At 53.6% G+C, this 14,842-nt stretch overlaps 4 protein-coding genes across 4 annotated transcripts; 2 read left to right on the forward strand and 2 right to left on the reverse strand.

The window, feature by feature from the left end:
* The first annotated feature begins 15 nt into the window (after positions 1-15).
* Positions 16-8,759, forward strand: LOC120901989 (serine/threonine-protein kinase Tor). The gene is made up of 4 exons (XM_040310404.1): positions 16-790; positions 867-6,754; positions 6,831-7,652; positions 7,720-8,759. Exons 1-4 carry the CDS (start codon positions 577-579, stop codon positions 8,389-8,391), a joined length of 7,596 nt encoding a protein of 2,531 aa, XP_040166338.1. The 5' UTR covers positions 16-576; the 3' UTR covers positions 8,392-8,759.
* A 10-nt stretch (positions 8,760-8,769) lies between these two features.
* LOC120901991 (pre-mRNA-splicing factor CWC22 homolog) lies at positions 8,770-12,023 on the reverse strand. The gene is made up of 2 exons (XM_040310408.1): positions 10,515-12,023; positions 8,770-10,442 (listed from the first exon to the last, which is right to left on the reverse strand). The coding sequence occupies exons 1-2, from the start codon at positions 11,890-11,892 to the stop codon at positions 8,845-8,847; spliced, it is 2,976 nt and encodes a 991-aa protein (XP_040166342.1). The 5' UTR covers positions 11,893-12,023; the 3' UTR covers positions 8,770-8,844.
* A 236-nt stretch (positions 12,024-12,259) lies between these two features.
* Positions 12,260-14,233, forward strand: LOC120899886 (nuclear fragile X mental retardation-interacting protein 1). Its single transcript, XM_040306210.1, has one exon. The coding sequence runs from the start codon at positions 12,303-12,305 to the stop codon at positions 14,193-14,195; it is 1,893 nt and encodes a 630-aa protein (XP_040162144.1). The 5' UTR covers positions 12,260-12,302; the 3' UTR covers positions 14,196-14,233.
* Positions 14,198-14,841, reverse strand: LOC120899887 (mediator of RNA polymerase II transcription subunit 11). Its single transcript, XM_040306212.1, has 2 exons — positions 14,675-14,841; positions 14,198-14,583 (listed from the first exon to the last, which is right to left on the reverse strand). Exons 1-2 carry the CDS (start codon positions 14,745-14,747, stop codon positions 14,252-14,254), a joined length of 405 nt encoding a protein of 134 aa, XP_040162146.1. The 5' UTR covers positions 14,748-14,841; the 3' UTR covers positions 14,198-14,251.
* Between the last annotated feature and the right edge of the window lies 1 nt (position 14,842).

The following is a 14,842-nucleotide window of genomic DNA, read 5'->3' on the forward strand; positions in this document are numbered from 1 at the left end:
ATTTTGACAGCCCGTCGTCGGAAAATTTTGCACGTCGGTGCTGTAGCGGAGGAAAAATTTTGGGTAAATTGCACTGCAGGCCACCGTTTCCGGGCCGTAAGTATGGATCAGCGCAGAGATTAGCCGCGCCCGCAGCGGTTCCCGATGGAGGACGCAGGTTCCAGGCAGTTCCGGTCGTTAAAATTAACCTTTTTCGGTAGCAATTTGGCAGTGTTGGGTTGCGTGACTGCGGCCGACGAGCGAAGGTGGCGCTGACAAATTGATCTGCGCCTGTGTGTGTGTGTGAGTGTGCGTGCGTGTGCCTGCCGTGTGAATGCGTACGAGTGTGACGGCGGTGCGATAGTGTGCGTGTGTTGAGTAGCTTGTTTTGTTATGATGCGGATAAAAACATAAACATTGGCCTCACCTTAGCATAAGCTTCAGAAGTAGGATCCGGAAAGGTGGATCAGTGCTCGGAAGATTTGGCTACTGCGTCGCAAGGGACAGCAAAGCAAAAGATAAGAATATTTAAACAAAGTACAAGTACGCGGGGCATCGTTTGTCGAACAAAATCGCGTTCCGGGAAAGGTTGCAATCATGTCGATGGTAAAGGTGCTGCAGTTCGTGAACGGGCTCAAGTCCCGCAACAAGGATGTGCAGAACAAGGCCATCAAGGACCTGTCGCTGTACGTCAAGACGGAGCTGCGCGAAACTCCGGACGACATGTTTTTCGAAGACTTTAACCACCACATCTTCGAGATGCTCACCAGTACAGACAATAACGAGAAAAAGGGCGGAATACTGGCCATCGGTAAGTGTTGTTAGATGATACTCACAACTGTACACGGCTTTTGCTAATCCCCATGCCATGTCTGCTGCGCTTGTAGATTGTCTCATCAACGGCGATGTCGTAAACACGACCAACAAGATTTCCCGCTACTCGAACAATCTGCGAAATTTGTTGCCGATGAGCGACGTTTGTGTGATGCAGCTGGCCGCCAACGTGTTGGTCAAGCTGGCGCTGCTGCCCGGCTCGAACGGTGCCAGCTCGTTCGAGTTCGACATCAAACGTGCCTTCGAGTGGCTGTCGGAGGATCGGGTCGAGAACAAGCGGCACGCCGCCGTGCTGGTACTGCGCGAGCTGGCCGTCGCAATGCCCACGTTTTTCTACCAGCAGGTCGGAAGCTTCTTCGATCACATATTTGTCGCGATCAAGGACCCGAAGGCGGCCATCCGGGAGGGTGCCGGGCAGGCGCTGCGGGCCGTACTGATCGTGACGTCGCAGCGCGAAGGAACCAAGCAAAACAATAACACCCAGTGGCACATGAACTGCTACGATCAGGCATTCGAGTGCTTGCGCGATACGGTGGGGCGCGAGAAGAATTTAAATCGCGACGATCGCGTCCACGGTGCGCTGATCGTGTTCAACGAAATACTGCGCTGTTCGCACGCAGCGTGGGAGAAGAAGTACATGCAGCTGGACAGTTTGCCGGTGGACCAGAAGCGATCGTTGCGTTCGCAGCGGGAAGAGGAAGGGCGGGGATTCTTCCCACGCATCCGTGTGCCTTTTATGGAGAAGTTTGGAAACCATTCGGGACAAAGCTCGGTCAGCTACAGCTCGCGCTACTACGACGTCGTGACGGATATGAAGTTCTTCCGCCAGAACAGCAGCGTGCAGGAGTCGGCACTGTACCGAGCGCTGGTGAAGGAGAAGTACGACACCATCTGCCAGGCGGTGCTGGATCAGCGCAGCTCAAAGTCACCGTATGTTATCCAGACGCTGTTGGCGATCTTTCCGCGGCTGGCAGCCTTCAACAGGGAGGAGTTTGTGCGGCTGCATCTGCGCACTGTCGCCAACTACCTGCTGACGCTGCTACGAAGCAAAGAGAAGGAACGCAATGCCGCCTTTGTTTCGCTCGGCTATATTGCGGTCGCGGTGGAAAAGGAAATTGAACCGTACACCAAACGCATCATGGAGTTGATCGGAAGTGCACTGCCGCTGAAGGATACACCCAGCAAGCGGAAGGCACCGGTGGATCCTTCCGTGTTCATGTGCGTCATGCTGCTGGGGCATGCGCTGAAAGGTGGCATAACTCACGAGATCAAGGAGATAATTGCACCGATGCTATCGACCGGTCTAAGTCCGGCACTGATCGTTTGCTTGCGGGAGCTCTGCGAAACGGTGCCCCAGGCGCAACAGGAGATAACGGCGGGCCTGCTGAAGATACTGTCGTACGTGCTGATGAACCGCCCTTTGCCACAATTTATTGTGCCAAAGTCACACTCGGTCGTGTCGCCGGCGTTCTTGAGCAGTCTGGAGCAGCAGCCACAGTCGCAACCGCCGCAGCAGCAGGTCCACGATACAGCCACGATAGTGCTGGCGCTGCAAACGCTTGGCAAGTTTAGCTTCGAAGGATGCAGCTTGCTCCAGTTTGTGCAGCGCTGTGCCGATCACTTTCTCAACAGCGAGCAGCAGGAGATCCGCATTGAAGCAGTCCATACCTGTACGTTTTTGCTGAAGCTAGCGCTCCAGGCGGCGGAAAGTAACGGGAACGATGTGTCGGAAACGCTTACGCAAACGCTCAGCTCGGTGCTGGAGAAAATCCTCGTCGTTGGCATCACGGACGTGGATCCGGCGGTGCGCTTGCGAGTGCTGAAATCGCTGGACGAAAGCTTCGACACGCAGCTAGCGCAGCCGTGGTTTCTCAGCTCGCTGCTAGTGACGATCCACGACGAGGTGTTTGAGATACGCGAGCTGGCGATCATCATCATTGGCCGGCTGTCGACGATCAATCCGGCCTATGTGATGCCAAGCTTGCGCAAAACGATGGTTCAGTTGCTGACCGAGCTGGAGCATTCGGGCGTCAGCCGCAACAAGGAGCAAAGTGCGAGAATGCTGGATCATCTGATCGTCAGCACGCCCCGACTGGTGGCGTCGTACATGCGCCCGATACTGACCATTCTCGTGCCAAAGCTGAAGGAACCGGACCAGAACCCGAGTGTGGTGCTGAACGTGCTTCGTGCGATCGGTGATCTGGCGGAGGTGATTGGCGGCCACCATGTGCTGCAGAAGTGGTCCGACGAGCTGCTACAGCTGCTGCTGGACATGCTCAGTGACGCTGGCAGCACGGAAAAGCGAGCTGTGGCACTGTGGACCTTTGGGCAGCTAGTCAGCGCGACCGGGCAGGTAGTGGTACCGTACAACAAGTACCCGAATCTGATCGATATACTGATCAACTTCCTGAAAACGGAGCAGCAACTGTACGTCCGTCGGGAAACGATCCGAGTGCTGGGTTTGTTGGGAGCGCTCGACCCGTACAAGCACAAGATGAATCGCGGGCTGATCGATAGCCAGACGAGTGCAAACATTCTTATTTCTGTCGACACGAAAACCGACGAACATACGGACCTGTCCACGTCGGAAATGCTGATCAACATGAGCACCCAGCTGGACGAGTACTATCCGGCGGTGGTCATATCGACGTTGATGAAAATTTTGCGCGATCCCACCCTGTCCAACCATCATCTCAGCGTGGTGCAGGCCATCACGTTCACCTTCACCAGCCTGGGCATCAAAGGGGTCCCGTACCTCTCGCAGGTGTTGCCCTGTCTGCTGCGGAACATCGTCACAGCCGAGATGAGCCTTAAGGAGTACCTGTTTCAGCAGCTGTCCACGCTGATATCGATCGTGAAGCAGCACATTATCGGGTTCATGGACGACATTTTCGAGCTGATCAAGACGTTCTGGACGACCGGTGGGGCAGGTGTTCCGGGCGGCGGTGGGTCGTCGAGCTCGACCGCATCGGCCGCCTCGCTGCAACCGACCATCATCAATCTGGTGGAGAAGATTGCGATTGCGCTCGGTTGCGAGTTCAAAGTGTATCTACCTCAGCTGATGCCGCAAATATTGCGCGTGCTGCTGCACGACACGTCCAAGGACCGGGCGGTGACGGTGAAGCTACTCGGCGCGATGCGCAACTTCGGCAACAATTTAGACGACTATCTGCACCTGATTATACCGGCGATCGTGAAGCTGTTCGAGCCGCTCGACATACCGCTGAACGTTTCCATTACCGCACTGCAAACGATCAACTATCTCGCCGAGGTGCTAGATTTCACTGATTTTTCTTCGCGCATCGTGCACCCGCTGGTGCGCGTGCTCGATTTCTATCCCGAGCTGCGTCCCGTAGCACTCACGACACTCTGCTCGATCATGATCCAGCTCGGTCGGAAGTACCTCGTGTTTGTGCCGCTTGTGAATCGGGTGATGATCAAGCACAAGATCCCGTCGGTGGAGTACACGAAGCTGCTGACGAAACTGCAGAACAACAGCACACTGGCGATGGATGACGAGTTCCGCATACGACAGGCGCGGAATCGGAATCGCGAAATTTCCCTCCCGAGCGATAGCACGATCAAGAAGTTCCCCGTTTCGATGTCCGATCTGGAGGCAATGTTTAAGGCGAATCGACGCGTCTCCAAGGACGATTGGTTGGAGTGGTTGCGCCGGCTGAGCATCATTCTGCTGAAGGAGTCTAAAAATCCGGCCCTTCGATCGTGCGCCACACTGGCCCAAAACTACCCACAGCTACTGAAGGACCTGTTCAACGCTGCGTTCGTATCGTGCTGGTCGGATTTGTCGGAAAAGCTGAAGCAGGATCTTGCTCACAGCCTCACGCAGGCGCTGACGGTGCAGGACCTGCCCGAAATTACCCAAACGGTGTTGAATTTGGCGGAATTTATGGAGCACTGCGAAAGCTACCCGCTGAAGATCGACTCGAAGATACTGGGCGAACGAGCCATGGAGTGCCGTGCTTACGCGAAAGCGCTGCACTACAAAGAGGACGAATTTCACCGGACAGACGATCCGCCCCAGTCGCTGTTCGAGTCACTGATCCTGATCAACAACAAACTGCAGCAGAAGGAAGCGGCTGAAGGGCTGCTGGAGTATGCCGGCCGCCATCGGTCCAGCGCCGAGGAGATGAAGGTGCAAGTGCGCTGGTACGAAAAGCTGCACAGCTGGGAACAGGCGCGGTCACTGTACTCGGAAAAGCTGAAGAGCAATCCGAACGATTTGGAGTCACGGCTCGGTGAGATGCGCTGCCTGGAAGCGTTGGGCGAGTGGTCGGCATTGAATGCTGTCACCACGCAGAACTGGGATGCGCTCGGCTCGGAGGGACAGAGCAAGGCCGGTCGGCTGGCAGCAGCTGCCGCCTGGGGTCTGCAGGACTGGGATGGGATGCATCGGTTCGTGCGCTGCATTCCGGAGGACACGCAGGACGGAGCATTCTATCGCGCCGTGCTGGCCGTGCATAATGAGCAATACGCGTTGGCGCAAAGTTTGATCGATTCGACGCGTGATCTGCTGGACACGGAGCTGACAGCAATGGCGGGCGAGTCGTACGAGCGTGCGTACGGTGCGATGGTATGCGTGCAGATGCTTGCCGAGCTGGAGGAAGTGATCCAGTACAAGCTGATCCCGGAACGGCGCGAGACGATCAAGTCGATGTGGTGGGACCGCCTGCTCGGTGGCCAGCGGCTGGTTGAGGACTGGCAGCGCGTCATACAGGTGCACTCGCTGGTACTGTCGCCCAAGGAGGACATTCGTACGTGGCTGAAGTTTGCGTCGCTCTGTCGCAAGAATGGATCCTTAAAGTTGTCGGAGAAGACACTCACCATGCTGCTCGAGTACGATCCGATGGAGAATCTGAGCGAACCGCTTCCAATTGACAAACCGCACGTCACCTTCGCCTACACAAAGCACCTGCATATGGCGGGGTACACGAAAGAGGCTTACGACCACCTAAACCGGTTTGTCGCGTCGTTCAGTCCGCAGGCGTTTACCGCCAGCAGTGGTGCGGGCGGGCAGGATGACTTGAAGGATGAAAATAGACGCCTGTTGGCGCGATGCTTCCTGAAGCTGGGCATGTGGCAGAGTAGTTCCACCGGCGGAAACCTGGTGAAGGACCACCTCATCAATGGCATCCTGGTGTGCTACAGCCGGGCAACGAAGCACGATCCGAACTGGTACAAAGCGTGGCACAACTGGGCGTACATGAACTTTGAAGTGGTGCAGGCGAAGAAGCAGCAGGAAGAATACACCAAAAATCCGGGCAGCGCGGCAGAGCGAAACTTGATAAAGCATTACGCCGTGCCGGCCGTCCGGGGCTTCTTCCAGTCGATCAACCTCTCGCAGGGGAATTCGCTGCAGGACACGCTGCGCCTGCTAACGCTCTGGTTCGATCATGCCCAGTACGAGGAGGTGTACGAAGCGCTCGTCGAAGGAATGCGTGTGATCGACAAAAACACGTGGCTGCAGGTGATCCCGCAGCTGATCGCACGCATCGATACGCCGCGCAATCTTGTCGGCCAGCTGATCAACTATCTGCTGACGGAGATCGGTAAAACTCACCCGCAAGCGCTCGTGTATCCGCTTACGGTGGCGTCGAAATCGGCGCCGGGCACGCGTAAGCAGGCGGCGCACAAAATCCTCAACAACATGTGCGAACATTCGAACACGCTGGTCAATCAGGTACTGCTGATCAGTGAGGAGCTGATTCGGGTGGCCATCCTTTGGCACGAGCAGTGGCACGAAGGCTTGGAGGAAGCGTCCCGGCTGTACTTTGGCGAGCAGAATGTGGAAGGCATGTTTGCGACGCTGGAACCGTTGCACGCCATGCTGCAGCGGGGACCGCAAACGTTGAAGGAATCATCCTTCAACCAGGCGTACGGACGTGACTTGACCGAGGCACAGGAATGGTGCAAACATTATAAGGTAAATTTGATCGATCTCCTTCGTCACGCGTGTGTTGGATGTCTTTTACAACGTTTCGCATGTTTCTTCTTTGCAGAACTCTAAAAATACACGAGATTTGAATCAAGCATGGGACCTGTACTACCACGTGTTCCGGCGCATTTCGCGCCAGCTCGTTCAGCTCACCTCCCTGGAGCTGCAGTATGTCAGTCCGAAGCTGCTGGCATGTCGCAACCTTGAGCTGGCAGTCCCAGGCAGCTACACGCCCGGTCAACAGCTGATCTGCATCGCCAGCATCGAGACGAACCTGACGATCATCAGCTCGAAGCAACGTCCTAGGAAGCTGTGCATCCGCGGGTCGAATGGTAAAAACTACATGTTCCTGCTGAAAGGCCACGAAGATTTGCGCCAAGATGAGCGAGTGATGCAGCTGTTCGGGCTGGTCAACACACTGCTGCTGAATGATCGTGACACGTTCCGGCGCAATCTAACCATTCAACGGTATGCGGTGATCCCGCTGAGCACCAACTCGGGTCTGATCGGTTGGGTGCCCCACTGTGACACGCTGCACAAGCTGATCCGGGACTATCGCGATTCGAAGAAAACGATGCTAAACATCGAGCATAGGATCATGCTGCGAATGGCACCGGACTACGATCATCTCACGGTGATGCAGAAGGTGGAGGTGTTTGAGCATGCGCTTGACCAAACGAAAGGAGACGATCTGGCGAAGCTGCTCTGGCTGAAAAGCCCTTCGTCGGAGCAGTGGTTTGATCGGCGCACGAACTACATCCGCTCCCTTGCGGTCATGTCGATGGTGGGCTACATTTTGGGTCTCGGAGATCGCCATCCTTCCAATCTGATGCTGGATAGGCTGAGTGGAAAAATTCTTCACATCGATTTCGGCGATTGCTTCGAGGTAGGTAGAATTGGGTCGGGGATCATTTTTAGAGTGCTGAACATACCTTTTCCTTCCTCTTTCGCAGGTGGCAATGACGCGAGAAAAGTTCCCGGAGAAAATACCCTTCCGCTTGACGCGCATGCTGATCAACGCGATGGAGGTGACCGGCATCGAAGGAACGTATCGCCGCACGTGCGAGAGCGTAATGAACGTGCTGCGCCGTAACAAGGACAGTCTTATGGCGGTACTGGAAGCGTTCGTGTACGATCCGCTGCTCAACTGGCGCCTGCTAGATTCGGACCGATTGCGTCGTTCAAAGAACGCCGGTGACATGGACAGCGTGTCGGGCAGCATGCACGAAGACTCTCTGCTGAGCTACAATGCCAGACGCGATGCTCGGTTGAATGAGCTGAATGCAACGACGGGACCGGCCGCCGGAGGTCAACCGTCGGCTACCGTGAATGTTCCTTCCAGTGGTACGACGGCCGCCATTCCCGTACCGAGCGCATCCGGTGCTGCTGTACCACCAGGAGGTGATGCGCCCGATGGTAACTACCCCGCGATGCAGAATCCCGTCGACGTAACCAATAAGAAGGCACGTGCAATTGTCGATCGAGTGAAGGACAAGCTGACCGGTAAAGATTTCGGCAAAGCAGAACCAGTCGCCGTCAACAGACAGATCGATCTGCTGATCCAGCAGGCAACCAGCAACGAAAATCTGTGCCAGTGCTATATCGGCTGGTGTCCGTTTTGGTAAAGGAGTTTTGGTTGGTGTGTGGTTTTGAACATGTTGTTGCCCGCTTGCAATGCTTTTCTACACGTGTGCGCGCCTACGCTGCTGCACCATCGTCATAAATATGTCGTTCCTGTATTGTCCTTTGAATTGTAAATATTGGTGTCCCATGGGATTATGTTTAATGTGTATGCCCCGTATATAATGATTAATTAACCTTGTGTTTAAGCGTTCGCGTCATACGCTTCTGGTTTCAGTGATGTCGACACTACTACTTACTTTTGCTTACCCTTCCCTTTCTTATCGGATTAATATTGTACAATGATGCAAAAACATGGATGAAAAACAGCAAATAAAAACTAAATCCGGTGATCGTTAAAGTCGTCACACAACACAGGCGCATCACTCGTGAAAAAGAAAAGAAAATGTATTTCGGGATACCATAATTAGGATGCATTTATACAACCGGGTGCGATTTTAACGACGCTCTTGTCGACGTTCACGGTGGTCGCGCTCACGACGATCATACTCTCGATCATGATCCTTGTACTGCTCACGATTTCGGTTCGGAACGCGTTCACGCTCGCGCTCGCGTTCTCTCTCGCGCTCTCTGTCTTGACCACGATCACGATCACGTTCACGGTCACGGTCACGTTCACGGTCACGGTCAAGTCCACGATCACGGCCACGATCACGGTCTCGTTCTTGATCACGGTCCCGCTCACGACGATAATACACATCCTGTTCGGGGGGCTCTTCACGGTGTTGTCTAGCGTGTTTCTCTCGGCTACGATCATAATCTGTATCCTCATCTCGACGCCGCTGGGGACGATCTTCATGCTCGTTAGGATATCTTCCGGCGGTGTGTTTTTCATGTCGTCTTGAGCCCTTTTCTTTTCGATTATCTTCTTCCTCCTCTTCATCTTCCTCCTGCGCTCTCTTTCTATGCTTTTCTTTCTTGTCTGCGCGATCATCCCGTTTGTGTTTTGTCTTTTTGTCGGATTGCTTCTGCTTTTCCGACTTCTTTTTCTTGGACATGCTTTCCTTCTCCTTGTTCTTCCTTCTTTTCCGTTTGCTTGCTTCCTTTTCCGACTCTGAGCTGCTGCTATCCGAGTCAGAATCGCTGGACGAAGAAGAGGACGAGTCCGACGATGTGCTATCGGAATCGGAATCCGAGCTGCTGGAATCCGAGTCACTCGAGCCGCTTGACGCGACCGGGGCCGGCAGCGGCTGAACGACGGGTTTCGGGGCGTGCTTCAAAAACTCGCGCAACTCATCCGTCAGCCCGCCGAGCCCGATCGAGGTGAAGTAATTGATCGCAAAGCGCGTATTTTTCGGATTGTCTCTTGGAAACAGGCCCGAAAATGGTTCCTGCAGCGTTGGATCTTTCAGCCGAGCGTTCAGCTTGAACAGGCCCATGTACTCGGCGAGCTCTTGGAACAGAATCTTGATGAAAATGCGGCTCGAGCTAGTGGTGTCCTCTTCGTTCAGACGAATGCACTGCAGCACATCCCAGCCGATGGAGTCGGTAAACAGCAGGTGTGCGAAGAATTTACTCACATTGCGCAGCCTGTTCGTATCCAATCGATGCGTCGTGGTGTACGTGTCGTGAAAGATCTGCTCGAACGGGGCGATGTAGATCTTGTTTATCATGCAGAATCTTTGCGCCAGCAGACCGTAAAACTTTTCGTACGTCCGTTGCTCGGCACAGCAGTCGAGGAACATGTGGCACAGCTCCTGTTCCTGTCCTGGCTTCAGCTCCATCTTCATCAGCTTGTGTGCGCACTCCTCGTAATCGAGACTGGAGTGAATCGTCAGGTAGATGGTTCGTCGCAAAGCGATCAGATTGGTCTCCGTGTTGTCGATGATGGTATCCTGCTTCTGTTTGGCATTATCCCCGTCGTCCGAGTCACTGTCGCCTTCGTCGTCGTCGGAATCATCGCTATCGCCGCTCGACGAGTCGCCACTCTTATCGCCATCCTCGTCGTCCTCTGCATCGCTGCCAAGAATTTCCCTGCTGATTTCTTTATACTTCGTTTCGTTGATCTCATACTCCGGATCCACCTTAAACACGTCTGCAAAGAAAAAACCAAACCAAATTAGACAATGCGCACCTCCGTCGGCAGTAAGAAGAACAGATTGCTTACTCAGTATGTCCTGCGTGTCGGTTGCTTCGTCCAGCATGATCAGATGAGTGAACTGATCGTCTTCCTCCACCAGTTCCAGCGCATCGATGACAGCGACGTGGTCTTTGAACCCATCCTTACGAATTTGAAACACCACTTCGATCATGTACTGCACGCGTTTGTCCAGTTTGCCCTCATGCAGGATGTTTTTAAGCATTTCGAAAATCGCATTGATGCCTTTCCCCGACACTTCCGTCAGCTTTTGGCCGACCTCCTTCAGGAACGCGATCGCAACCTCCACCGAATCGTCGGTAGGATTTTCCACCAGCAGCGTTAAAATCTCGAGCGCCAGAATCTCGTGAGCCACGCGCTGGTTGACCAGGTGCGCCACAAAGCGCGATGCCGACAGACAGATGGACTTGTCATTGCGCCGGAAGCCACGCTTGAACTGGATGACCAGCCGATGCAGCAGCAGCTCGCCGATGTTTGGGAACTTGGAGTTTATGATGGCTACCAGTGCGGCGTACACGTGCGTGAAGGTCGGCGAAGCAGCTTGCGCTTGGACGATCGAGCGACACAGCAACCCGCGGCCACGGATTATGTTTTCGCGCAGCAGCTCGCGCGTAATCACGCCAATGTTGTCCACGTTCACCTTATTGATGAAGCCGTGGATGGACTTTTTCAGCGCTTCCCACGAGATGCGCTGATAGGCTGCCGATGATTTGTCCGTGATTTCTGCCTGCATCATGCGCAGCTTCGCCGGTGGAATGTACGCTCCTCCCGTTTTGGACGTGAGCAAATCGACCGTTTTGCGGATGGCAGGTTTTTCGTTCCGCAGCAGCGATTCATCGCCCTCCTCCTTGCGTTCAGGTTTGTTGCGATTTTCATTGTCTCTGCCAGCATCCTCCCGCCGCCTGTGTGCGTCGTTGTCTCTGCGGCTATTGCGGTGGCGATCACGCGAACGAGATCTTGACCGGGAGCGGGAATAGGATCGGCCACGTGAATCGGAACGAGACCGTCCACGTCGTCGGTTTCCTCTACGGCGCCGGGATCGACTGCGGGACCGAGACCTGGAACGGGATCTGGACCGTGACGGCGTTCGCCGTCGGGAACGGCTGCGGTGATGCCGCTCATGCCTTCTGCTGCGGGAGTCTTGCTTTCTGTCCACATCCAAGTACGAGCGGGAGCGTGACCGAGAGCAAGACCGATCAGAGGGCAGTTCGCCTTCCTCTATCGGGTCCTTCCGCCGGGTGACGACCGATTTCAAACGATTTGCTGGCGGGCTAGCGCTTCTTGACGCACGCACTTCGTCCGCTTTCGTAGGCGGTGCTTCATCATCCTTTTCCTTCACCGGTTCGTCCGCTGGTTTCGTCACGGGGTTTTCTTCGATATCGGGCATTGCAAGATGAATCACTTTTATCACTCGTACAGCTTAAAATCTGTGAAAAATGCAGAAATTTTCACTTTTTCGCAGTAAATTCACGCGTAAACAAACCGATTACCGTCCTTTTCCTCGCGCTTCTTCTTCCTCCAGTCACGAGTGCTGTCAGATAACTTTGACAATTGGAAAATGTCATGATTTCACTCGATTTCATCGGGATATTACCAATAAATTAAATGAATAATTTGATTTCTGTGTGTTTTTTAGGTCGAGTAATATTTTACCGAATTGTGTATTACGCTAATTAAATCAAAATGTAACTTGTCTTATTTGCAAAAAAAAAGCAAAGGAAAGGATATTCGTTATCGTTACTGGCAACACTGCACGGCACGACAGAACGCAGTTAATTTGTAAACAACTTTCGGTGCATGCAAGCAAAACGTGCTCCGCCGTACATTGCGATGGCTGAGGAAAAGTTTGTTTTACCATCGCCCAGGTTTCAGGACGAGGTGAAAAAGGGTCTGGACAGCTTTAGTCGGCATTTGAATCCACATTTCTCTACGCCCAATGGAATGTTGCTACCGAGTAGCAAACAACCGCCTCCGATGTTCGGACCACGTGGTTCCACCGTTCCGGCCCAGTTTCTGAACAATCCGCGAAAACGGCCAGCGTCCGGTCCGCACAGGTATCCCGGTCCGGGTACCTATCGCCAGAACCAACCAGGGGGAATCAACCAGAACCAACGAAACAATCAGGGGGCAGGGTTCAAAAACAAAGCCGGAGGGCCAAACCATCGATCACCTCGACCACCGAACAATGGACTGGAGAAGGACGTGAAACCCGAACTGTTAGTTTTAGATTGGAAGTTGTGGTGTGAAGGGTGCGACGTGAACTGCCGATCAGAGGAAGAGTTCGAGCAACACAAGGCCAACCATGCACCGTGCACCGTGCCCGGGTGTACGTTTGTCGGCCATCCGATGATCATGAAGCGACACGGTCGACAAGTGCACAGCGATGGCGGTTGTACGAAGGACACCATCGGACCGTCAGCGGAGGAGATAGAGCAGTGGAAGGAGGAGCGCCGGAAACGGTATCCCACGAAGCAGAACGTGATCTTACGCCAGCAGGCACAGGAAGCTCGGTTTAATCGGGGTGAACGTATCGAGGAAAAGAAGGACCGTTTTCCCAAGCGCAATGCGCCGGTGAATGACGACTCTAGCATGAATGGTCCAAACACGACACCGAACGGACGGAATGCAAATCGTTCAAAGCGCAAAAGACGCGCAAAGAAACCTGCCTTCGTCGCACCTGTAGAAGAAAAAACATTAGACAGAATACCGTTCAAGGGCACTTCGTCGTTGAAAGATTATAAAGACCCACCCAAAAACGCACTGTCAATGCTGGGAGACTATGGCACAGATACAGATTCTTCCTGCGACGAAGAAGAGCAAGCAAGTCCGGTAGTTGCGCAAAAGAAGTCGCTAGAAGTTTCGTCCGTAGAGGAACCCACTCAGAAGCCGGAATGTACACTCAGTGAGGGGGAGATTGAAGACGATGGTGACGATGCACCCAGCACAAGTTCGGCCCCAGCCGCGCAACCAGTGCTTGCTCCGAATGAATCACAAAGCAAAGGTGCAGTAAAGCAGTCGATTACCACAGCTTCAAAAAGTGTCGACTGCGCCGTCCCAGGTGGTAGCTCTTCAACCGTTGTGAAGCATCCGCCCAAACAGCAGAACAAACCGACACGACAAAACAACTTCAAAGACAAACGGGCTAGGAACCCGAACAGACCATTGTTAGACTATTCGAAGCTCCGACGGTCCAATCAGAATACCATGTTGGAGAAGCTGCTCGATGCCGACATACGCCACGAGCGGAATGTGCTGCTGCAGTGCGTGAGGTACGTTCTGGTGAACAAATTTTTCGGCATTGGACAGCCGAAAGAGGTGAAAGCATCCGTTGCAATTGTGACCGAAGAAGCAAGTGTTCCAGTTGAAGAGGTCACGGAAGAAACGACTGTTCCAGTTGTAACATTGAACGAAGAAGCAAATCTTCCAGTTGTGACAATTACCGAAGAAGTAAATGTACCAGTTGTTGCAGTAGCCGACGAAGCAAATGTTCTAGTTGTAGGATTGAACGAAGAAACAAATTCTGCAGTTGAGGCAATCACCCAAAACGCGAATACTCCAGCTGTAGCAATGACCTTAGAACCAATTTTTCCAGTTGTAACAATGACCGAAGAAGCAAATCCTTCAGTTGCAACAGTGACCGAGGAAACGACTGCTCCTGTTTGCACAGTGACCGAAGAAGCAAAAGAATGAAATAAAAGTGTTTTAATGCACATGATTTATTCAGAAAATGTCTTACTCTTTAGCATCTATAGCATAACTCCCGCCGTGCTCGATGACGCGTTCTGTCCGACACGATTACTTTGCATCCGGTTCGCCTGAATGTAGCGCATTTTGCACTCCTCCAGATCCTTGATGCGCGATTTGACGTGCTGAATGCGGTGCCACGCCATCTGCAGCACTTTGGCGGAGGCGTACCCGGAACCTTCGTGCGGCTGCCCGGTGGACACTTGCGTGAGATAGTTGATCTGTTCCGACAGCTTCGTCTCGACGTTGTTGAGCGACTTCAGGAACTGGTTCACGTTTGTTTCCGTCGCCTTTTGGCTTGTTTTTTCCTTGCTCAGCTCCATCAGTGCCGCTCCTGTAATGGAAAGCGCGGGGGGGTGGTGTCAACAACCTTCAGCTAATAATGCTGGCATCCTTTGCGCTGTATTGCCTTTGGCGCTTCTTACCAGCACTTTGCAAGCACATGATCAGCTCTTTTTCGATAAGATCCAGCGCCTGTATTTTGTCGATCGCGGTCATCGTGAATTTCACACAAAAACCTTTCTGCGAGGAAGAATGTAAACAATCTGTGTCGGCAGCGGCGTCGTTGCCAGATCTGTCAACATTGTCTCCGA

This window comes from Anopheles arabiensis, chromosome 3 (genome assembly GCF_016920715.1).
Source record: "Anopheles arabiensis isolate DONGOLA chromosome 3, AaraD3, whole genome shotgun sequence".
NCBI classification, from domain to species: domain Eukaryota; kingdom Metazoa; phylum Arthropoda; class Insecta; order Diptera; family Culicidae; genus Anopheles; species Anopheles arabiensis.